The 25,134-nt window shown below is 42.8% G+C and overlaps 1 protein-coding gene across 1 annotated transcript in view; it reads right to left on the bottom strand.

The window, feature by feature from the left end:
- HTR2C (5-hydroxytryptamine receptor 2C) overlaps positions 1 to 12,984 on the bottom strand; it is a 39,863-nt gene extending 26,879 nt beyond the window's left edge. Inside the window, exon 1 of the mRNA XM_041396554.1 lies at positions 12,522 to 12,984. Coding sequence (XP_041252488.1) covers positions 12,522 to 12,906 — 385 coding nt within the window. The 5' untranslated portion in view covers positions 12,907 to 12,984. The remainder of the gene's footprint in view (positions 1 to 12,521) is intronic.
- Positions 12,985 to 25,134: the final 12,150 nt, after the last annotated feature.

Here is a 25,134-nt window from a genome sequence, read left to right as displayed (position 1 = left end):
CCCTGAAGTTCCTGCTGTCTACAGGTGCAGCCAGGGAAATGAAGCCATTTGTTAATCTTTACAGCAGATAGGACCATTCCTGGAAAGTGTGGCTGCTCTTTGACAAGTGTGGAGAAACACATCCTACTGACTATTTCCTCAGCCCAATTTTGCTCTGCTGAGAGCAAGTTCTCAGCATGAGATAATATGTCCCAGATATTTGGTGCATGGAAGTGTTGCTAGATTTAGCTTCTAGGAAGGAATACAAGGAGCTTGTGGGTAAGAGAAAGCAGAAGTAAAAGCAAAAACTTTTGGTATGGGGTGTTCAGGATGGGCAGAGTGGCTGAAGACGTTGAGATGCACTCCTCTGTCACAGCTCACCCATGATCACAGCTGTGTGTTAAAATCTGGGTCACAAATATGATGCTTCAAGTGAGGAATATTTTATTTCTCACTTAACTAATGTTAGAGTAAGGATTAAGAGGAGTCAGGTGCAGGCAGCTCCCTTGCTCCCTGGGCACTGCTGGGACCCCAGGCTCTTGGGGCTGGGGAGGCAGTGAACATTTAACTGGGTCTTTCTCAGATGAGGAACAGACAGGTCAATTAACTCAATCTTGGTAAACTGTTTGCAGTTCTAGTAAAATCCTTTCCCTTGATTATAAAATTTTAAGAATGGGGATGAAACACACCCAAGGAGAATTCTGGGTGTGTCTCACATGGCTCCTGTGCCTGGAGCTGGTGCTGTTCTTCCTCTCAGATGAGGCTAAATCTGTCTGTGGTAAACACATAACCTGTCTTCATTTTATTTGGTATCTCCCTGATCTGCCTGGTGCCTTTATGAAGCACTAAATTTACTGCTTGAACCATTTATCATTAGAGTCCTTCTTTTACACATAACAATTCAAGTTTTCTCATTATCTTGTATCAATTTCTGGTTTGCTACAAAGCATGGGAGTTTATATTTCTTTTCAACTAAACTCATAAAAGTTAATTACAATGAGGCAATGCACTTACAAAACTACTACTGGATCTAACAGGCTATTGTAATAAAAAGTAAATAAAGATTCATGCATTTTAAAGCACATTTAGCTTCACTGATCTAGAAGCAAATTGGGCATGAGAAGATTGCACTGACAGCATTAAAACTGCTGCTGTATTTAAACTGACATCAGTAAAACAGAGATATATAAAACAGAAATGTAACTATACACACTGCAGATTTTGGGGACTTTACACTCCTGTGAGTTTTAACACCTGTTGAATCTTCCAAAAGTTTTGAGCAAAAGGATGAAATAAAAACTATAATTGGATCTAAAACTTTATTTGCATTAAATAAAAACATTTAAATGACTGCAATTCAAAATGATTCAAATGAGTCATTCTTGCACATAAAAGATTTATTTTGGTTGGGCAATTCTCAATTTCACCAAGCAAACAAGACAGACCCATCCAATTTGCTGTCTAACGTATGAAAAATAGTTCCCTGATTGGATGCAACACATGAGCTGTGGGTAAACTAGAAAAATATAAGGCCATATGTTCAACAAGTATAATAGGATTTACTCCACTGAAATAATCTGAAGTATTTTAACATTTCCCTTCAGGCAGGGCAAAAGTGGACTCTGCCAGTTTCTTCTCCACATTTGTAGAAGCAGCATCCAAGGAAGCACCCTGAGATGCCTGGGTGATAGTTCATGTGGCTTGTGCTTACCTAGAACTGCTTCCATGGTCTGTTTTGGGGTGACACCACACCTCCAGGTGGGCTGTGGAGCAGGGAGTGCTGAAAAAATCCTGCCCCCACTTAGCAAGAGCCCGTGGAGGCTTTAGCCAGCCTGCTCTGCTGCTCTCACTGCCACTGGGCTCCTGGCTTTGCTTCACACCCAGCCTCACACCGTGCAGACATGAGGGGCCCAGCTGACCCTGAGGTGAATTCTGAACATCTCAGACCCTTCCAGAGCTGTGAGAGAGGAGATTCTGGAACAGGTTTCACTGGATAAATCTGAAAAGGGAAAGCAGCCCAGTTTATCAGCTTTTGAAGGAGAGTTTCAAAGCTCATTTGCCTCTGAGGAAGCACCAAGGTGAAAGGAGGCTCTGTTTTTTTCACACTGCAGTGTTAGGATTTTCTATTTAAAAACTGCTTCTTGCAAGAAAGTTAAGGGTTTTGATTTCATAATAAGTTGCTCAGAGATTTGTCCTGGCTTTCTGTTGCTACACACTACAACACACATATTTTTGTCCTCAACTTGCCAAAAGAAGGCAGCTGGAAGGAAAGAGGCTCTGGAAAATGGAAGATAAGACTGCAGCAGCTCAGTGTCTTAATGATGCTTGGTAGCAAGCAAGGACACAAGAAGTCAGAAAGTTCTTTTCAATCCTGCATTCCTGTGGGATGAGGAAACTCTCCTTGTGATCTTTGTGATTGCTATTTCTTATATGAATTATGTAGCTCAGCACAATATTTTTCTAAGGTGAGTTTACTTCCTTTATATTTTAAATATTTTTGGCTTCTAATCAAAACCAATGAAATTAACAAAAAACCCTCAACAATCTCAGCCAACCCAGAAGAGAGGAGTTCACTCCTTTCACAGCAGGAAAACCAAAACACAAGTGTCTTAGGGAGAGCTAGCCTCACCAAACCAACATAAAGAAGTGTTTCATGTCAAACCACATAAAACAAATGGCTGCCCACAAAAACTCACTTTAGAATCAGGCCCTGCACAGACCAGGAGACATTTCAGCACTGAGCTGAATGTTCCACACTCTGAATGTGCAGCTCTGGGTCAGCTCAGCGGGACAAATGCCAGCTCATTTCTCATAGCTGTTTGTTCTGTAAAGCTCCAACAGGAGAGTGGCTCGTGCTCTGGGTGATGGTGCTGAACCCCAAGGAACAGCAGTGGCATGAAAGGAGCTGCATTGCAGTGGCAGAAGAGATTTCCTCAGACTCAGTGCAGAGCAGCAAAACATCTCAGACCCTTCTAGCTGAGGGATGCTGCTGCAGTCATGCCAAGAGCTGCAGTCATGAGCAGGCAGGAAGAGAGTAAAGAGGTTGGAGGAGACAGAAAATTGCTCTGGCAGAAGTCCTAGCCTCTCTGCATGTCCTGTCAATGTTCCCACTGGCTTTAGCATAGTCAGAATCTCCCCTCATGGAATTTTTAGGAAACCATTCCCAGGTCCCTTATGCTTACAGTTATTTACCTGTAGCCTGATGTCACTGAGCAAAACAGAGGAGCAATCCATCTAGAAAATAAAATCTAAGGTGTTTTGTAGCATTCCTGGTTTTCATTTTTCCATATTTACGGAGGAAAAAAAGAAAGCACTGGACATGTCCTTTCAAATCTCAGAAATCAGGTCTCATGCTCCCATGCAGGTCAGAATATCTGCTTTTGTTCAGGCCTTTCTGCAGGAACCCCTGTCTGTGAGAAAACCTGTCAGACCCCTGGGGCAAACATTGAGTCTGCAGTATCCGTTGGCAAGCTGTGAAAATCTGGGCTACAGATTTTCCTGGAAAAGGCCAGGATGAGCTCCCAGTCTGGCAGTGCTGCCACGTGCCAAGGCTGTGGTTCACACACGCCTGACCTGCCCAGTGCCAGGCTGGGATGCTGGCACAGCCCTCGTTCCCTGATGTGGAATGTGATGGAGGGCACACCTGGAGCCTTTGGGATCTCTGCACCTCTCTGGAGGGCTGTTATTTATCCAAATCTAACACAATGTGACTCAAAGGGTGTGAAATCTGTACATTTTATTGCAGCGAACAGAGAGCAGCCATAAAATCTTCTCCATGACAATCTTCTCCAAGCTTCTCTTAGGATGGAAGCTACCAGAAACAGAGGCTGCTGGAAGTGCTCGTGCTCTATCAATCTTCTCCAAGCTTCTCTTAGGATGGAAGGTACCAGAAACAGAGGAAGTGCTCGTGCTCTGCTCATCTGTGCTGGGCTGAGCAGCCTGAGCTCCATGGGCAGCAGCCTCATCCCTGGCAGATCACAGGCTAAAAGTCCCATTAACCCACAGCAGGCAAAGGAGCTGCTTGCTTAACAGCAAGGGGTTTGGAGAGCAAAAAAAGCCTGTTTACAAATGTGGAATGTTTATTGTTCTCTCATGTTTTCTCCTAATGCTGGCGGATTGACAAGATCCTCTTGTCAACAGGAACAGACACAGAGGGGACAGTAAAGAATATCTCTGTCTCTTCCAAAAAGAGACAAAGTCAGAGCTGGATGATATACAGGTGGCACAGGGTGAAGAAATAACAAGAAAGAGGCAGGTGGTAAAAAAAAAATTAAATAGCAACTGCTCTGCCTTTTTATCTGACAGCAGAATTTGGTCTTCAGAGTCCTGTAAACTAATGCTCCAAAATGTGGATAATGGCTGAGCTCAAATGAGTCACAAGGACCTGGCACAAAACTGCCAGGCCCTACCCACAGCAGTAAGCAAGGTGCCATTGAAATTCTCTGAAGCTGGCATTGATTTATTCCAAAAATTATCTTTGCACCACAAGCCCTCAGCTGCATCATCCAGAGCTCAGCAGCAGAGGAAGCAAGATCAGAGACCTAAGGCAAGGAGGAAACAAGAAAAGGCTTGCCACATGCAAATGGCCCTGAGCAACGGGCAAGAAGCTGCAGGGAGCAGCTCCTGTGTGAGATGGGGCACCCTGGGAGCTCAGACAGAGCTGCTGGCACCACTGTCAGGGGGACACTGAGCCCTTTCCTTGGGGAAGGTGCTTGCTGACCACAGAAAGCAGCTCCTGTTCCCCACAGGCTCCAGGCAGCTGCCCAGCTCAGGCTCACACCAGCAAACTGCAGCTCCATGGCCCTGGAGTGGCTTCTGCTGTTTGGACACACTGGATAGAATTTGAGCTTCCCAGAAGTGTTACAGGGTTGGAAATTTATTTTCATTCAGCATTAGAATAAATGTGAAAGTTACCAGATTTTTGTGAGAAGGGAGTTATATTAAAAAATACATATCTTCAAGACAGAAATTCTAGTTTATGGTTTAAAATATAGTCTGATACACCCCAGTGATTATGGTGCTACTGGCTAAAGTTTTAATTTTTTGCAACAGATCACCATAAATCTGGCAGAATGGGGACTTGGGCTCCACATGCTGCAAAGTACTTCACCAGCAACGAGAACAACCCCATCCCTCTTCCAGCTTCCCAGGAGATGTGCTGCAGACAGGGATACACTCCCACAGCCTCAATCAAAAGTGCCATTAGACAAAAACACTCTCAACAGCTTTATTTGCCATGACATGCTCCTCGGGATGCCTCCAGAGCAGTAGCCAGGGAGAGCCCCGAATTTCCCACTTTCCCACAAGGCACCACATGGCAAACCAGAGCCCAGGCTCCCAGGAGCTGCAGCAGAGCAGCTGCAGGGGCTGCCCTGGGGAGGGCAGAGGCTTCCAGAGCATCTAAGGAGGAATAACAGTGTCCATTCCCAGAAGGAAGGTGCAGAGCAGAACACCTTGTGGAACATGACCTTCCTGCCCAGAGCTGGGCAGGACAGGACGCAACAAAGCTTTTGCTGAGAGGCCAGGAGGGACACGTGCACTTTTTATTATTATTAATTTTTAAATTATTATTATTGGTTATTAACCCCAGGTCACTCACGCTGCCTCAGCTAACACACAGCAGTGCAGGCAAGATTCCAAAACATCCCAGAGGCCGGGGATAATTGCAGCTGGCTGCACCCAGGAGAAGTGTTGGTAGCCACAAACACTTGCTCTGGCTCTGGCCCCTACACCCTGCACACAGCAAAGAGCCTGGGCAGGGTTTGGGGCGGCTGCACTCTCACATGGGGTGGGGGAAAGCCTCAGTCCATGCTGCCAGACAAACCTGGGGACTTGCTGACAGCAGGGGCTGCCTGGCTGTCCCTCCTGGCGGGGCACAGGGCTCTGAGGATGCGCTCAGTGACCCCTGGGGCGCTGCCTGCTCCTCTCAGATGTGTATTCTGCTGGTCACATCCTGCTTACCATAACACTGCAAATTTACCAGCAGCACAGAGGCCTGCTAAGGGAAGGATGGACTTCTCCTGAGGGAGGAAAAGAGCATCCATACCATCCATACAGAAGACTTATGCCAGGTCTCCATGGAACTTTTCAGGAGGAATTTGCAATTCAAGCCAAGGTTTTACTAAAATCTGAATTTTTATGGGGCTGGTTCTTATTACATGAAAAGTGACAATCTTTCTAAATCTGTCTGTACAGGTGCAGCACAAGGAGAAAAAACAGCTCAGTTACCAATAAGTACATGACCATCTGCCCAAAGAAGTGATGGCAGGTCAAGTGCTGAACAGTGCTATAATTTAATCTACCAGAAGACAGACAGATCTCACACCTGCAGGTGCTAGAAATGAAGAAAAACTGCTTTCCAGAAGATCCAAGTACACTCTGTAGCTCTTCTTTCTCTACCCAAATGTAGAGACACTATTCAAAAGACAAAAGTACAAATCCATTTAATACTTTAACATAAGTAAAATAAACCTCCAAATTGACAACGGTCTGTTTGCAGACAGCAGAGACTTCCCTGACTTGCTTCCCTGAATTTATGTGATTTATTTATGGACTGCTACATTGTTTGCAAGTCTTGTAACCAAAGTCCATTCCCAAAAGGAGGAATTCAGCAGAAAGCAAGGCAAGACGTAAGCCTGATCAGGGAAATTTTCCCTGTGCTCTTCCCAGAGCAGAACCTCACCATCAGTGCTGTGTTTTGTTTTACACAGCACAGCTGCAGCTCCTCATGGAGGAGGTGGAGATCACCCTTCTCCAGTTTTATGGGCTGCTCACTTTTGCATCTTTCTCAGCCTGGTGAGGACCAAAACTTCCACAGGCATTAGAAAGGTGTGTATGAGGAAGGCACTTCAGTTAAATCAATATTCCCAGACAAGAGGAGCAATCAGTGCAAGTGTTACTGGTTACATTTTACTTCACTGAAAATAAAAACTGCTTTAAGCACTGTCTGTATCGTGGGGTACCTGTGCCCACATAAACTGCATAATGGTTTTACTCCATTTCTGCCTCCTCTTCACTCCTGGTCAGCCCTCAGCACACCGTCAGGGCTAACAAGCTGGGTTTGGGGGTTTTAGCATAACTACTGTAAAACTGCAACATGCCTATAGAAGAATGTCTAGGAGATTTTTCAATGAAACTAATTGAGACAAAAGGAAAGAAATGGAAAGGAGTAGAAAACATTCAAGTTAATTTGCTAATTTCATATGAAGTATTTATCTCAAAGGAGAATATTGCACTCGAGCCACACACAGCCTGGCTGTCAAAAAAGTCCTGGGGATGGGGCTGCTGCATGGATGAATAAGTGAAATTTCATCAGTTAGGACAACCAAAAAAAAAAAAAGTGTATACATATACATATATCAAGTCCAAATGACTGCATCCTTCTGATATTGGTGTCATTCTCCAAATATCAACTTTTGCTTCTCATCTTTCATAACAGAAGCATATAAAAACCTTGAGGAGATTTTCAGACAAGACATCACTAAAACACACACATCAAAATAATGAGAAAGAATAACAAAAGGCTACAATAAGTTAAATTGCTCTGACAATTTTTGAAAACAATTCTGCTTTAATAAGACTAGCGAGAAGATGACTTTAAAGTACCATGAGACTCTGTGGTCCTTCCTTCAAAGTGCTTTGTACTCCTCAGATAATGACACTTTCCTCACTCTTCTGGTTTCCAGTCTTTATCGTCCAACATTAAAAGTATAAAAAAAACCAAAAAAAAATTAAATAAACGAGATAAAAAGCCAGAGATAAAGTGTAGATAATCTCAGACAAAATCAAAACTGAAATTAAGAGGAAATTTATGTGTGTGGAGCAAATCCAGCTTTCACTGTGACAATTAAAAGCTCTGAGCCAAATGTTTTTGAAGAGGGTGATGAAAATATAGGTTTAATAGATTAAATCACTGCTGAGAAAGGGTGTGGAGTGGCACTCCCTCCTCTTGACAGGTATCATCACCCTCTCCAGTGCTGAGCTCTTGTGCTGATTTCAGCCCTTCAGCCTTTGGCTCTCCCTTGACCAGAAGCCATCAGTTTTCCAGCAGTGCAAGCCAGAGCTGTGCAGGTTCCTGGTTCTGTTTCCAGCAGAGAATCATCACAGGGTGCTGTGGTGTTGCATTCTAGTTAAATGCTATGCTGTGTCTCACCCCTCCAAAATGTACGGTTTATTCCAAGCTGTGATCCTCCCCTGAAGGATCATGTATCTGCAATCCCACTGGCCCAAGTTTATTCTGTGCCCACCTTGAATCTCCCTGTTAAGCTGTGCAGGGGAGACCAGGCTCTTCTCTCCCCTAGGCTCTCCCCCTTTTCCCTTCTCCCTCAGGAACCATGCTGCTCCCGGGGGTGGGACCCCCAAAAAACCCTCATCAATCAGCACCCTCAGAAGCCGTGTGGAGTCTCCTTGCCTGCCTGCTGCTGCCAGCCAACACTCAGCTTAGGGGGTCCCCGGGGACCCCCAAATGAACTGTAATGGTGCCACATTTTCAGAGGCTCTGAAATATCCTGCAAGTTAACATTTAGCTGCCTCTAGATATTTTACAACCAGGGACCCATATTCAATGAGATACAGAGAGTATAATTTAGTATTCCCCCCTCCTCTCACTCTAAGCACAATTTCAACCTTGGGTAGCAAAAAAGAAGCTATTCTATGGATTCAGGGCACATCATACAGAGTTTTCTTCCCCAACAGCAACACAGATACACCAGAACTTAATCCCATTTGTCACATCAGGTAAACAGGCTGTTGTTCATGTGGAGAAAATTCAGTAGCAGGAGACTCAATATCTCTGCTAAAGTTTCCTATGAATCTAATAATCTGGAAAGAGGGTAAATAATGATGTAGTAGGATTTCAGATTTCACAGAATTATTTAGGTTAGCTGAGGGACAGGAAAGCTTAGGAACTTGAAAAGCGAATAAATGCTGCTGGGTGAGCACAGAGTGCAGCAGCCTATGGATCCTACTGATAGCAAAGATAAACTCACACTTCCTGTTGGATATAAATTTCAATGCACACACCCCAGGTACAAGGTGTCATTGGAGAGAAAAAAAATAATCCCCTCTCTGAATTTATGACACAGATAGTGCAAGCAGTGTAGGAGTTTCCATTCACTCACACCCCAGAAGAAGAATAAAATGTAGGGGTTACTTAGCACAAACAGAAACATTACAGATTTAAAGCTAACAGAAAGAAATAATTATTTCTGAAAGCAATGCAACTGTCAGCTGGAACTCGGTGTAGTCAAGATACATTTAAGCCCATGGCTTGATATGGTGTTTAAAATGCCTGATCATTTCCAGATACCTGAATGTCACACCAAAGAGCTGAGCTGCACTGCTCCCCCTCTGCAGGGAAACCAGCACCAAAGTGTGCCCAAGTGCTCAGCACATCTCTGTCACCACACCATAATGATGGTAATTATCAATAATAACAATGCTGTGGGTGTAAATCTGCTCTGCCAGCTGGGGCTGATGAATGCTGCATCCAACACCAGCCCCCTGGAAGCTGCCTCAGCCACAAAGGGAAGGGAGAGTCTGCCCTGGGGGTACACTGGGGTCTGCTGGCCACTCGTTGGCCACACGCTGGAAACTTGTGTTGGCAGCTGTGAACCTTCTGCAAGAACACAGAAAGCTCAATATCCTCTGCAGCTCAGATCAGCTGAGGGGATTCTCTTGTGCTCCTCCACCAGCCCTCTCTTTCCTGCTCAGAAACACATGACAGGATGTAAACCCACTGCTGCTTGTCCCTGAGTGCTCAGAGGTGAGGACACAACCTCCACCTGCCCTCTGAAGCTCCATCATGTGTGAGATACCTGATGCCCTATCAATAGTCTTATAAAATACCAGCATTTTTAATTAACCAGGCATTTCTTCATTGAGATGAAACACTGTGTACATTTCTCATTTACCCTCCCCAATACATGCTTATTAATTAGCAGACTAATTTGCTTACTTCTTTAGGAGCTGCATGCCAGGGAAAGTGTTCTCAGTTGTCAAATGCAACTCATCGATTACTGTAAGACACTTAAGACTAATTGATAAATACATCCAAGCCCTGATTAATTGGTGAAAAATCCATCATGCTGCATCCTGCTGTCCTTTCCTTTATAATAAGATTCTTGAATTAATTTGAAACTTGATTTTCCCTTCTTTTAATTAAGAAAACCACCAAGAACCAGAAGTATTTGTGGAGGGTGTCTATTCAATTTTCTGGTTATGCTTGAAGTGAAATCTACTTCATTTACCTTATTAGCCAAAAGTAAGGAAATGAGCCTACTCTGAAATTAGTTACTCTGTCAACTAGAATTTATCTTTGGGGCTGAGAGAGCTGATGTGGAAACTTGAAAGCAATTTCTTCACTCCTATATTTGTTATATGTGTTTTTTTTAAGGTTCCTTTCTGATTACATAAATTAAAAGTGACTTCTACAAATCTGGAAGAGATGTGCTGCATACACTTCTCAGTACAGCACGTGGCAGCCTTTGAAACAGCCCAGAGTAAGATTATGTAGACTGTATGGAATGAAAAAGGTAAAACATACAGAGTAAAAGTGACTGAACATTCACAGTGGTGTTTCCAAGCAGTAACCTCTCCCTGCTCTGTCCATGGCCAGGCACCCACGTTATTCTCACAAGAATTCTGGTGATATAAGAACATTTTCCCCCTCCTTACTTCCACAATTTGTAGCTTAAATAGTATTAAAAAAATTATTTCACTCGGGTCCTACTGAGATCAATCCACAAGTTCCTCTGAGGCTCGTTTTTCCCCAAATGGAACTTTTCCTCCTCCTCCTCCCCTCACAAAGCCTGGAGGCAACATGCTTTGGTCCAGCACCCAGCACTGCCCCAGCAGCCTCCTCATTCCTCACAGTATTTCCACAAATCTTCCATGAAATTATGATTTTTGCCAAAAAAAATCTACATTGCACTATTTGTCTGTGGAGAAATATTTGGGCTATCAACAGCCAATGCTGGTTCTCTGGCAAAAAAAGAGGATAATTACAATGCCTCTTGAAATCAGTGATATTTCCTTGCTGCTAAAAGGGTGGCATGCTTTACACCTTTAAACTACCTTAAGTAATCATTTTCTAGGCAGAACAGAAAATCCATTTCTATTAGTTTCCAAAGACCTTGAAAGTATGGATGTAGGAAGACCACTTCCATAAATTCACCCTTTTAGAGTCACTGGCTAACACAGAATTTATGCAAGCGCAGGTCTGTCACATAATTCAGTATTTATATGCTCCCTTTCAAGCTCCAGGGAGCTGGAGTAAAATGCTAAAAATAAAATACACATGTTGTAATACACACAAGATTTAGAGATGGAACTATTCTGACAGTTCAAAATAAAAAATCTTTGTGCACAAGATCCCCATAGCTAGGCCTGTACCTAAATCACACATTGATTTACTTCACTGTAGACAAGTTATATAAGCTTTGGAATGATGTATGCTTGATCAATGTGTTTTAGAAATTAATCTCTGCCAGACTTACTCATTTAGGCAAGTGAAGAAGTCAGATAAATATCCCTACATTTTACTTTATAGGACAGTAAACCAATTTCTAATCAAATTTGTAAGTAAACAGCATTATTTGTTTCCAAGAAATATCAATATTGCAATACCTTTCTAAGAAAATCTGAAAACAGACTTCAAAAATTTAAAGTTTTATCTACGAAATACACAGATTATAAAATTGATACAAGAGTATACAAACATAATGGTAAGAGATACAGAGGAGAACAAAATACTCCTTTGAAATACCAGGGATGGAGACTCCTAGCACCACACTGAACAAAGGGATCTGGAGTCTGAGCCAGATGAAAGTTAGATGTGTTTGATATTTTACTTCTTTGAAGTGCTAACAGTGGCTCCACACCCGTGCAGGAGCGAGGCCCCACTGCATTGCAAACACACCGACCCTGACGTGGGGAGAAATAAATGCTCACACCTGTACAGGCAGGCCTCTGGCTGCTTTAAAACAGCATACTCTCAGCTTAGAGACAGGGAAACTGAGGCACGAGAGGCACAATGACCCCCTGAAGGGCACAAGGCAAGCTGAGGTACAAATGCCAGGAGTAAAGGCTTTTATCTGGGTGGCAGATCTGCTTGTGCAAACCTTTCTGATCCACATTTTTGCTCAAATCCCGCTGATCCTAGCAGTGGGAGCTCAAGGACAGATCCTGACACGGCTTACAGCTGGGTAGCTCATGAACAATGAGCACTCTCCTCAGCTTTTCTCTGAGCTTTTGTGTCCTAGCTCAGTTTTGGGGCAATGCAACCCAAGGTAAAAGCTGGCTCGCTGTCTCAGACTGTCCTGGTGGCCCCAGCAGTAAGAACGCCCTGGTGTGACATTATCCACAGGTCACTCCTGGCACTGTGAACACCCTGCAGAGCACGAGCCTCAGCACTGAGCCACGACCAAGGGCACACTGACACTCCCCAAGCCACCAGCACAGGGAAAATCAGGCACAGCAGGCTGCTGCAGCCTCGGGGACCCCCTGCAAAAGCAAATATTCAAACTAGGAGGGAAGGCACTTACCGTACAGGACTGCAATGAGCGACACGGGCATGACCAGGATACCCACCAGCATGTCTGCTACTGCCAGCGACATCAGGAAAAAGTTTGTGGCATTCTGCAACTTCTTCTCCAAGGACACAGCCATAATTACCAATATGTTCCCCCCAATGGTCAGCAGGATGACAACCAGGATCAGGAGGGCCGGCCAGTTCTTCTCCCTCACGGACATCCGAGAGACTTCGCCCTTCTCAGAGGTGTTGAGAGGATCAGATGTAGGCAAACTCTGGTTCAGAGTCAAATTGCTGCTTAAGGACCAAGCCATCAGACCACCATGCAAACTAAAATCCAGTGTAACAGACACTGTTGTTAAGCTGAGCAATATTCCAGTGCTACTTAAAGTGCTCATTGTCTGGGGCTGGTTGCTCTGTCTCTTAGCCGTGCCTCAGGGACGATCCCTTTTCCAAACTCCAGGTCCAAGGCAGATGCCGAACATCACAAAACCTGAGCCAGAAAATCATTTGATCTTCCATAGTGAAGGAGACCTTACAGAAGTTAGAGTGGAGCTCTTCTGCTTTCCATGGGTGTGGTAGAGGATGACCATTGACCACCAGCCTCAAGGCAAAGGAGACTTTGCAATCTCCAGCTGGTTTCCAAGTTCACCATTCTGAAAAGTAAAGGAAAGGGATATTCTTCACTGAAACCACAGCAAACACACCACCTTCTTTATTCCCATGCAACTGACATCCGTATTCTTCCCCTTCCTGCTGGCTAGGACATTCCCCAGACTGCAAGCTATTTATCTGAAGGGTACAGACTATGCCTACAATCATGGGGGAGAGAGGCAGGGAATCACATCAGTGTGCTCTGGCTGGTTAAAAGCTGATTATCACTAATTAAATGTTTTGTGAAACCTGCAAAAGCAAGTCTGAAGAGCAAAATATGTTTCAATTGATATCCACTTCACAGATACTCTGCTGCTGTGTAAAATAGTAATTGCCCAAAATTCCAACCAATCCAGATAGCACAGCCAAGCACAGGGTAATCCATCACCTTAAATGGAAGGGTTTGGATATATTTCACATATTCTGAGGTAAAATGAAGGTGTTGGAAAAACCCTCGGATCTTAATGATTAACTCTCCTACAATAACAAATACTGTAGTTCAGTTTCTGTTGGGAAATGAATGGTGGATAAAATGCAACATTATTAGGCAACACTGTATGATCCTTCTGGAACAGACAGCAAAGAGTTAAGAGAAAAGAAAGGACAAACTTTCATAAAAGCTGAGCACCTATTTCTGCTTTTCATCTGTTTTGTGCCACTGTTTCCTGCTGATCATGAGCACACAGCCAGGCCAGCAAGCCTAACCCTGCTGCTCAGGGCTACTGTCCCAACAACCTCATCCCACACACTGTGGGGTCAGATTTCCTCACAGCATCTCACATGATTTGTGCTGCCTCGAAAAGGAGCTGACAGTGAGGGCAAGGCTGATTACCACCCCTGACTGCCCATGTAACACCAGCCAGAGAGCATTATGCTGCTGCTTCTGAGGTCCTTCAGCCTCGTGCATTGGGTTAATTTGGTAAATTAAATGTACTCCTGACTTCAGGCTGCAGCCACTGAAGCTAAGAGCATGTACTCCCAGTCCTGGTTAAATCAACTCAGTAATTCTGACTGCCAGTCCTGTACAGCTGATGAGAAGCAGCAGCTTTGCTTTGCACTTCCTTGCACTGGGGTGAAGCTCCTGACAGGCACATGCAGCACAGGGCTGGGAGCACAGGAGGAAAGCACTCAGTCAAGCAGGGGTATGGAAGGGGACCAGGAAGCAGAGTAAAATCAACAGCAGGCAGCTTCATTCAAGGATGAGCACATCCTCAAATTTCTGTGCAGCCCACAGGAAAAAAGCTGTTCTATCACTGTTAAACAAATAACAAAATAAAAGCCAGATTTTAGCTGCTGAATGCACTGTGGCACACGTCTGACACAGCAATCCAGGTATCAAAAGCTAGATGTAATTCATGAGATTACATTAGATTTCATTCAAATAGGAAGTGCTCAGAATCCTATAATAAAGTGTTTAACATTCATGAAGGTTTTGGAACCTTGTTAATGGGCTTTGTGCACAAAAATATTTCTTAAATGAGCAGTTTATACAATGAACCCAGATTTGCTTCTGCATTGTAGTTAATTACTCCCAGAGGGTCTCTAAACCTCATATTTAGGAAGAAGTTTTGCACAGCACAGAAAATAATTTTGCAGCTGCACATGCAGATGAATGAACAAGTGGTCACTGGACCGTTTTTTTCCCCCCAACTTAGTGGGTCTCAAAAACAAAAAGAAAGGTCTCTAGAAAGTTTCTAAATAACTTCAGAATTTTTTTTCAAAGCACAGCTTTTAATTCAAAGCTGTGATGACAATTTTTCCAGATCATCTTTCCACACTGAAGGAGAACATTGGGCAGCCAAAGGATCATAGACAGGACATGATTTAACTCTAGATCATGAAAACAAACCGACAACACCCAAACAAAGACACACCACAAAAAACAAATCCAAGATAAGGCTTCTGAATTACAAGTGTCTATTTTTATCACTGCTCAGGTCTGTATACTGAAATGGTGAGTAGAGTCACTCTCTCTTGCATTTTACATATTCAGTTTGAAAAATCATGTGGGAATTTGATTACAGAAATACTCAAGCCTGGGCTCCACCTTCAGAATTAACTGTTCTACTGCTTTGCTAATATTCTTGCTATTATTTTACACAGATCCTGGCTTGAAGTCATCACTTTTCCTTTTCACTGCATCCTTCAGTCTCCTCAAGGTAAAACTTTGTGACTAATTCCTTCAGCTACAGTCTTCTAAGCACACCACTGTACCAGAAAAATAATTCACAATTTATTCATGGATTCTGCATTTATTTAAGAACCATCTCCATAATTTTAAATTGAAACATGGGCCCATCACAGATTTTTTTCCCAACAGCTAACATCAAAGTACACATACTGAATTTTGTGGTCAATCATCAATTCCAGTTCAATCTACTACTGACAGTCCTTAAAATTATAATTTAAACATTCAGCAAAGCCAAATTCTTTTCTATGCCACTCTTGCTTTTTGATGAAGTAAAATAATGATTTCTTTTGGCACATTCTTTCCTTTCACTCTTTAACTCCAGTTTAAAATAAACTGAAGGTAGAAAAGGATTTTTGTCTATCAAGAAACACATGAATTATTTAAAGCAGAGGTTGGTGTGCTGTAGTTTTTGGATATTCCAGAAGGTTAAGTTGGAGTGAAACAGAAGCTACAATGGTTAATAGCTGGTACTGGTGGGGCACTGAGGGGGGACCCACATGCCTTTGGGACTATTTACCACCATTACACTTGCTAAAAGGAAAAAACCCAAACCTTTCTCGGAATAAACACAATTATTTTTTCCTTTGAATTAAATGCATTCATCTTTAGTTGTTTTACCCTTCAAAGCTCAGAGCACTTTTTCCTGGAGAGAGACAGCTCCCTGTTGAGAGTGGAGATGTTCCCCAGCCCCCAGGCAGGATCCTGCTCTCCTGGACACTCTGCAGAGCTCCTGAGCCCTCGTGGTTCACTGAGGGAACCTCTGGATATTAACACCATGCGTCTGAAATTGGGTAAAAAATCAAGGGTTGTCAGCTGAGCCCAAAAAAGCAACCTGAGTTTCAGGCAATCTGAGGTAATACATTAATTCATGATGAGTCTTGCTTTAAAAAAATCCCAGAAGTACTTAATGATCAAAAGTGATGGCTTTCAGCAATTCCCACCCCACAATAAAACCCAAAAACATCCAATGGCATCACGGGTACAAAGGCCATATGCAAGAGAGATTTTCTCCTCCCAAACTATTGGCAGTGTCCAGGTCTCCAAGTCACATTCACGTCTCCCCAGTTACCAGATGAAAGCCAACAAGGTGATAAAGAACAAACATCTTTAAATAAAAAGTTTTTCCTTCAGCCTTGTCTTTGATGGTAGACCTACATCAGGGAAAAAATAAATCTGAAGTCAATTAACTGAACTGTAAGTACTGCAATTTTTGACAGGAAAACAGTTGTAGATAGTTCACAACCATCTGAGCCAGATAGTCAGATGACATAAATTTTTATAGCTCCGTGAAGCCCTTTTCAAAATGGCAAATAATTTAAAATTATATAATAGAATACACAATTTATGTTCAGGAAGGCAGATTTAAGGCTTCATTCTTCACTCTAAACCCTGCATTTCTGGCTATTTGCATCTTTATTATTCTTTTTTTAATCCATTGCCAATTTAATTTTCACTTTTTTTGGAACAGAAGGTTGCATTAAAATACAAATTGTCATGGCAAACTTGCAAAGGGCCATTTTCCTTTTAGAGGTTCAATAAAGTCATATCTTTATATTAAGAGAATTCTATATTTTGGGCAGTTGGAACTCATCTTTCTCCTTTTTGTAGCAGCACTAGGAAACATCCCTATTTCTGTGCAGTTCTATTTTTAAACAGTGTGTGAGAATGCTGCAAGTCCAATGGAGATGACCAGGGTGATGTGGGAGGAAGCACATTAAATACAGAGAAAAAGCTCTGAACAGGGATGTCTTTGCTGCCTGCATCTACCTGCTGGTACTTCCAGAGGAAACAGGAGAATTCCAAAAGCTGGGCAGCAAAACAACAAGCAATTGTGACAGTGACAGATCTAAGGAAATCGTGTATGAAGTAGGAAAAAAAAGAGATAAATCTCAGTGCAGGTGGTCAGACAAGTGGGACACAGAGACTGTGGGATCTCCATCCTTGCAGGAGCTCAGAACACAGCTGGTATACAACCCCAATCCAACCTGGAAGTCAATTCTTCCTTGAGCACCTTGAAGTTGGACTAGAGACCTTCAAAAAGTCCCTTTCAGGTTAAATTATTCTATAATTGGATCAGAATTGTGCTTCTGAGCAAAGCTGTCCAGCATGGGGATGCTTTCAAGCTCCTACCCTTGGATCCAGCCCCTGTGCTTGTCCCTGCTGCTCAAGCTCAGGGTCAGACCAGCACATCTTCTTCCCTTCAGTTTCCCCAAGGCCAGAAATAAAAGTGTGTGGCCAGGTGGGAAAACAGAGCTATGAAACAAAGGGAAAACAAACCCAGTGTTCCTGGTGTGGGATCCAGGGCCCCACAGCTGCCCCAGCTCACAGCAGAGAGAGGCACACACCACAGCCAGCTCCTCACCTTCCCCACCTGCTCAGGCCACGTGTCTGAGGATCCTGCATTCTCTGAAAAGTGGCAGTTTTGGAAAGCTCCAACTCATTCTAGTCACTTGGCAGCATGAGGAAATCTCCTTTCTTTTGAAAGCAATGCCTCCACTGCCAACACAGAGACAGTGTTTTCACAGTCACTGCAGCGGGGAAGGAAAAGTCAAACCCCAATGATTATTCTGTAGATACCCACTGCAAAGTTAACTGAAGTTGCAATCCAGAGAAATGGTTATGCCTAATTTGACTGTTTTCCTGAGCTACTCTTGAACTTGGGAATATATTATTAGCTCTTTGTTTAGAGATTTTCTTTCCAAAGGAAGAATTTGATACATCCTCTTCTGTTTTGCAAGAAATTCTGGAATTTTTCCCAATAGATATTGGAGATAAATCAGTGTAAAAAACCAATTAATAAAACCTTAGGGAAACCTCTCCAAAGCTTTTTACCAGTCTTTTTTAAATTCTGACTGAGAAAATAACTATTTAATTATTTGCAAATTAAAAAAAAAAGAGTACTTCATTTTTTCACACCAAGAGGAAAACGGATTTTCTCAGATACGAGCTCAAGCAGTGATATTTTGTAGGGTCATAATAATGAATCACTACCATTCTGTCCAAAAGCAAATAGCATCAATTTCCCTCTCTGTATCTTCCCTCACACTGAGTCAGAAAGGCATTAATTTCTTTTCCAGACATTTCAAGGCAATATAAACACAGAGAGATCTTAATCTACCTTCTGGCTTTAAGACCAGCATCCTTTTTTATTTTCCCTTTGTGGAAGAGCACCTGGGAACCTCACAAGAAGATGTAGATACTCTGCCACTCCCTGCAATGATAAACCTGCTCTCTTGGCTCAGACATGCAGAAACACCACAACAGAATAAATCTGAATCTCATCACACACTGTTCTAACTTCTTGGAATGATTATACCCTAGTTGTTCATATTTTCTATGGGTAGATATAATTCCAACCTGCCTCTGGTTTTTTATTTCCTTTTTTTTTTTTTAAATACACATGTCCCTAGTGGCTGAAATTCAAAGCACATATTAACTTTCTGCAGTTAGTGCATTTATCATGGCAGTCCTGACCCTGCTTTCCTGTTGCTCCAATAAATCACATTATTCATGAATCTGGATCATGCAAAGCCCTATTGAATGCAATCAAACCCACATTCCTGGACTGGTAACTGCACTATTTGTACAGCTGTGCTCCTGGAAGTTCTTACTGAGCTTAACCAGCCCCATAGTCTGAATTGGCTATAACCTGAATTTGAGCCCTGCTTCGAATTTCTGAGGACCAGCTGGAACACAAGGGGCATTTATCTTCTGCCAAACTTTTATACCCTTAATGCACCAGTATTGTGGGTGTTTGGTCCTTGGCCCATGGAGCTTTGAGAGTCCCCAGGATTCCCAAGGCAGCTCTCGTGGTTGAAAGGACCTGGCTTCTGCCTCCACTGCAGTGACTTTCTCTCTGTCCCTTTTAATTCAGCTGCACAACATAGCAAACATCAAGTGTGACATTGGTGGAAAAATCCTGTGTGCTAGCTTTTTTATACTCAGCTTTTCAGGGTTCTTGTAGTAAACTGCTGTTAAACATTTTCTTACTCTTTCTAAACTTTCTTTCTCTCTAGAAAACAAATTTTTCTTCTCTCAAATGTTTTGCATGGCAGCTCTTTGTTTACATCATTAAAGTCTGGAAGTGAGCACTTACCCAAAATGAAACATAATAAACCAAAACAACAAAAACACTTGCTTACCTTTCTTTAGCTAACTTTTTTTGCAAGTTTTAAAGCCAGGCCGACTTAAAAATCAGAAGACTCCACAATTTTCAGCAGTTTCTGGTGTACAGTGCTCTATCCCATGTGTGGTTGAATAACTTCATAGCTGTAAGTGCAACCACAGCAAAACACGCCTAAATAGGTACATGCCTCTAAATAAAAAATAACCATCAAGTGATTTACATTAAATTCGTGTTTTAGGGGAAATATCACGCCCAGCACCACTGGGGCTGGCATTCTTTAGTGACTGTGCATGGAACAGAGAGCAGCAGCAGCGTGGCCAGGAGCAGGTGAGCAGCTGTGAGTCACAGCCTGGCACACTGAGCGCACCCACCCCTGCTCGGGGAGCGCTGCTGACTCACTCTTTACTTAGTAAGTCACATTTCTTAATCAAGCAAGAAATCCCTTGATGTTTCTCTCTGAGCTTTCACTTCATTCCAGCTCTCCATGCCCTCTGAAACCACACCGCAAGACCTCTCATTTTCCAGTGAACACAAATTTCTGATGCTGTGACATGGTGCTCACCCTGCAGCTCATCCCACAGGAGATCCAGAGGAAAATCTCCCCTTTTCCTTTGCATGTGGCCCTGAGCTCAGACACTGAGCCCTGGTGCCCCTGCACAGCCTGGTCCACCCCCAGCACGGGGCTGCTCCCGTGGGGGTCACACAGCTCAAACAGCTTCTCCCCAAATCTGTTTTTCCAGTGAGCCCCTCACCCTGCAGAACTCTAATTCAAGGCTCAGGGAGTGATTTTTTAATAGAGGTCTCCTCCCTGCTGCGGTGGTGCATTCTTAATATAGGTTACAGAGTGCCTCTCCTGTTGTCATTGCTGTCCAAATGTCTTTAAAAGAATAAATTACAGCATCAAATAAGCCAAGGAAAAGGAAAACAAAGCTCAAAGCATAATAAAAAGTGTGCCTAATGAACTGACAAATGGCTTAGGGCTTTACTGTAATAGTTTAATTAAATATGTGTTTTCACATACCTGTGCAGTGTCAGAGAAAGGATTATTGAAACATTCATAAGTTAATTGACTTATCTTTATCTCATGCATAGCAACAGTTGATACAATAATTACATAGAAAATGTAGCTATTCATAGGGGTGGTTTTCCCTTTTATTTTCCTTTTCTTTTTTTTTTCTCTTGGGAAACTGACCCATACGGACCCAAAAGGGAATGGCTGACAGTATAAATTCAAAAAGCCAACACCTTTCTGATGTTAGTATATTATATATATAACTGGATATCCAGATAAATCTATAGTAAGGGAAACTCTAATGATAAAAGTAGGTAGAAAATAAAACTCCTAAAAACTGGTATTAAAAAAAACCAAACCAAAACCAGGAAAAGGACAAAGAACATAAGACTGAAGCAGTTACAGCAACTGGTCTTCATTTAAAGATAGAAAATTGTCCACACAATTATAACATTCTTAGTTTGACCTTAACCAGGCAAAAATTCAGAACAGATTTAAAAGGAAAATTTGAGACACAAAAATGTGTGGAAAGTGCTGTGAAAGGCAACATGAGTTTCCCAGATGTACATTTTAAGACTTGGCTTGCTGTCTTGGGATTTTGTTCATCTGTTCTGTAACACTCCATTCTTTAGGAAAATAAAATTAAAAAATAATAATAATAAAAAAGGCAGTGTCTCTAACTCACACTTCATTAAACCATTTGATATGGTGTCACCAGGGAAGTTATTATGTAAACTCCAGAGAACAAGATGAACAGAGCAATTGTGAAGCTGCCACAGTATTGGTTGCAAAGGAGATGAAAATGGATTAGACTGGAAAAACAAATGCTGGTCTGGAAGTAAGGTGTCTGTTGAGGTTGGTAAGGTCTGATCTTGATAGTAAACTGGGTTTTTTTGTTTGTTTTATTAATGCTACCTAACCAAAACATTTACTTTGAGAAATAAATACATTGATAATTCAAAACCAAGATTCAGCACTCACATCAGTAAAGGTTGGTATGTAACACAGGAAAATCAGAATGACTGAGGGCTGAACAAATCAAATAATAATGAAATATGATAAAACAAGCCATGAAAAACTAAAATAATTTGGCTGTAAACTCTGAGTTTATCAGTTGGAAACAAAGATATTTACTTCAGCATCTGAGCCATATGCAGGCACAAGGAGGACATGAAAGAGTCAAATATAATCCAAGCTATAGATATAACAAGCAAGGGATTTCTGTGTGCTCCATCACTGCAAAAGCAAACAAATACCTGCCCCCACCCCCGTCACACATTGACTGTTTCATGCCATAAGAGGCCACTTTAATCTGGATGTCTTATTCCAGATAAATTCTGCATTGTGATGCTGCTCACAGCCCAAGCTAGGGGACATCTCTGAGCTCTTACACTATAGTAAATCACAAGTATTTTCAATTAAATGACAATGCCCGGGGGGCCAGACAGAGCTCAGCATAGTCACTCTTGATTTGCACTAGAAAACAGGCCAATTGTGTTGAAACATCCTCAGTGTGATTAGAAGCAGACTCTTTATTTAGGGAAATAATTAAATTTTCAAAGCATTTGACAATTTTAATAGACATCATCTATGAATAAGTCAGGGTGTGTAATATGCCTGGAGCAGGAAGAAAAAGGCTCATTAACTTTGAGAGAATAGACAGATGGGCAATGTTGGGGTAGGGCTCTGACAGCTCCCAAATTATGTAAGCAGAGGAGCGAGGAGTCGGGCGCATGTGTGCAGGAGGCATTTCCATGGGAGCAAATTGCACTGACATAAACTGTCATCTCTGACATCAATATATGAGTCAGGGAAAATGAAGTGAAGGAGACAAAACATAATTGAAAATACTTCATTTTCCAGCACATCGTGGAAGGCAAAGGAGGCCTGTAAAAGCTGATGTAATTTGGATTAAGCTGCTTCTCCGTATGAGCATGCACATGGAAGAAGGATTTTGTACAATTTGGATTCTGTCCCAGCTGAGGTGTGCTGAAGCTGCAGCAGAGGGAGCAGTCCTGAGGTGCTGAAAAGGGCAGGTGCTTGGCCGCATTTAACAAGATGGTTAGGACCACTGAGAAGAATGTGAAATAGGAGAGAAGCTGCAGACAAATTCAGCAACAGAACAACGCAGAAAATATGAAGGTTAAAGGCTAACAAAGAAATGTAAAAGATAACCTCTAGTCTCAGTGACAGTCTAAGAAGGGAAACTTGCATTTAGAAATTCAAACAGGGTCCAAAGCAGCCACTTCCTTTTTAAAAGGAATATTCTTCCTACATTTACCTGAAATGTGGGTGAAATCTCCCAGGTGCACCAGCAGTGCTTTCCAGACAGGCAGTGGGTGCTGCTGTGTGGGGCCAGGCACCCAAGGGGAGCTGTCCCCAGGTAAGCAATGATGCCAGGGGACCAGGCTCTCCTTCCAGGGGCCACACCAGCACGGCTGTATCAGAGGGAGGGCACCAAATACACTTTTATTCAATCCCACAGAGGAAAGATAGTGAAACTATCGTAGCAATTTATATATGAATCAGGTAGTGTCTGCATTTTAATGGCTGAAACAAAGACAGCTGAACTCTAATGGTGTCGATTTTCTCTTGTAAGTGATTACTAAATTGCTTCCACTTTGTCAGCAATGTAATATCTCTGTGAACAGCTCAGAGTTGAGGAAGTGACAAACCACCAATTGTCAAGTGGAGAAAAACAACACACATCCACACACACTGAAAGAAGGTTTGAAAGAGAAACACTTCTGTTCCTCTGCAAACAGCAAGCCTTTCACACGAGGGAAATACTCCATCAGAAGCACTGGGGCAGGTCCATCATTCCTGGCTTCTGATCTCCAGCAAATTCACTATCACCAGAAACCAAAATAATTTGGGTGCTGGCACTATTGATTATAAGTGAATGAGAGTTTTGCTGCATCCAGTGAGTGCAGGAAAAGTGTGTTTGGAGGCAACATCTGAAGTCTTTGAGCAAGGAGTGTGTCCCTTTCTTGCCAAAGTTCAAACACTGGAACGGTTTGAGACAGAAACTGCTTTAGTTCAGAAGTACAGCTACAGCACACAGCAAGCACTGCACAGAGAGACATCAAATGAGGTTGGAGAGCCAGGGAATCAGCAGCAGAGAAATCTCTCTGGGCACTGAGCCCATTAATTACCTGTCTGGTCAGTGTGGGGATGAGGAACACACGCCCCAGCCAGGCTGTGTCTGGGGCTCAGCTCTGCCCATGCTGCACCAAGGGGAGTTTGGGATGCTCGGTGCACACACGCCTTGTGACAAATAGATACAACTTCCCTGCAGGCTGGTTAATTAATTACACTGACCTGTTGATCTAGCAGCAAACAGGAAAACCAAGAAGCAAAAGCCCTGATTCCTGTATTGCTACCATTTTTTTCCCATTTGCTGCACAGACAAAGGGAGGTCTCGTCCCCTGTATCAGCCAGCTTGGAACAGGTACAGATATAGGGCTGGGGTATATTTGTGCAATAACACAAACACCTCTTGAGTTCTGTGTCAGTAAATTGTATCCTACATTTTCATTTTCCAAAACGACTACCAATACAAACAAATGATCATGGGAATATCTAAAGTAACAATATTTTAAGCAGCTTTACAACAGGCAATGTAACCTTTACAAACACACTTTGACAAATAGTGGTAGTCTAAAATGGAAACAATTATGCTACTTCCATTAATTAGCAGGCAATAAAATACTTCCCTGTGCTGGTAACCTAACAAATATCATAATGTCATTAAAAAATTACACTGGCAATGTTTTTCTCCCACACACATCTGACCCTCAGAGATTTGGGCATAAAGGGCAAAAAAGTAGCAAACACTTTTTTCAGATCCCAGTTTTATCAAGCTAAAGCAGCCCAAACAGAAGTAGTAACTACTCAGTGAGGCTGAAATCAGCTTCATCCACACAGGCAACAGGAGCATGTCCCAGCCTGTTGATGTTGGGAATCAGTTTGTGGGGCTGAAATTGTGCCCTTCAGTCCAGGGGACATGGCACAACACCCTGCTGCCACCACTCCTTGCTGCCTCCTTAACAACGGAGAGGACGAATCTCTGGACCAGCACGTGGCTGATGTGCGAGGTGCATGGCTTTGAACTCTGCCTGTAGCTTGCAGGGCCTTTAGTGAACTGTCTCAGGAAATCCCAGAAGTGAAAACAAATTCACTCTTTGATATGTGCCCCTTCCTTAAGGCTGAAGAAGGTGGGATGCAGGAGCCCACACAGGGCTACAGCAACAAGTGAACCTTAATGCAGAAAATTGTGTGACACAAGCCAGGATTCCAATTGCAGAGTTAAAGCTTCCATGAGATTGCCCCAGGCAGAATGCTCTGCTCCAAATTATAACAGACCTCTCAATGTACTTAAAAATAGTATCTTACTCAAGCACTTTGCTCTGCAACTCTGAGCTGTTAGAAAGCCAAGGAGCTCAGTAGAGACACTGACACAAAACAGGATGATGTTCTGTGATGGAAAACCCCTTTGGGCAAGATCATCATCAAGTGGTGCATACCAAAAACTGCTGGTGGTGATGTTCTACTGTACAACATAAGAGCTTCAAAGAAAGCAAGATCTGCCAAAACAGACACATGAACATTATTCCAGAGAATTTCCAAAACCTGGGAACAGC

This window comes from Onychostruthus taczanowskii, unplaced genomic scaffold (genome assembly GCF_017590055.1).
Source record: "Onychostruthus taczanowskii isolate IOZ18803 unplaced genomic scaffold, ASM1759005v1 scaffold13, whole genome shotgun sequence".
Lineage (NCBI taxonomy): Eukaryota > Metazoa > Chordata > Aves > Passeriformes > Passeridae > Onychostruthus > Onychostruthus taczanowskii.
This window is presented reverse-complemented; position numbering and strand designations above follow the sequence as displayed.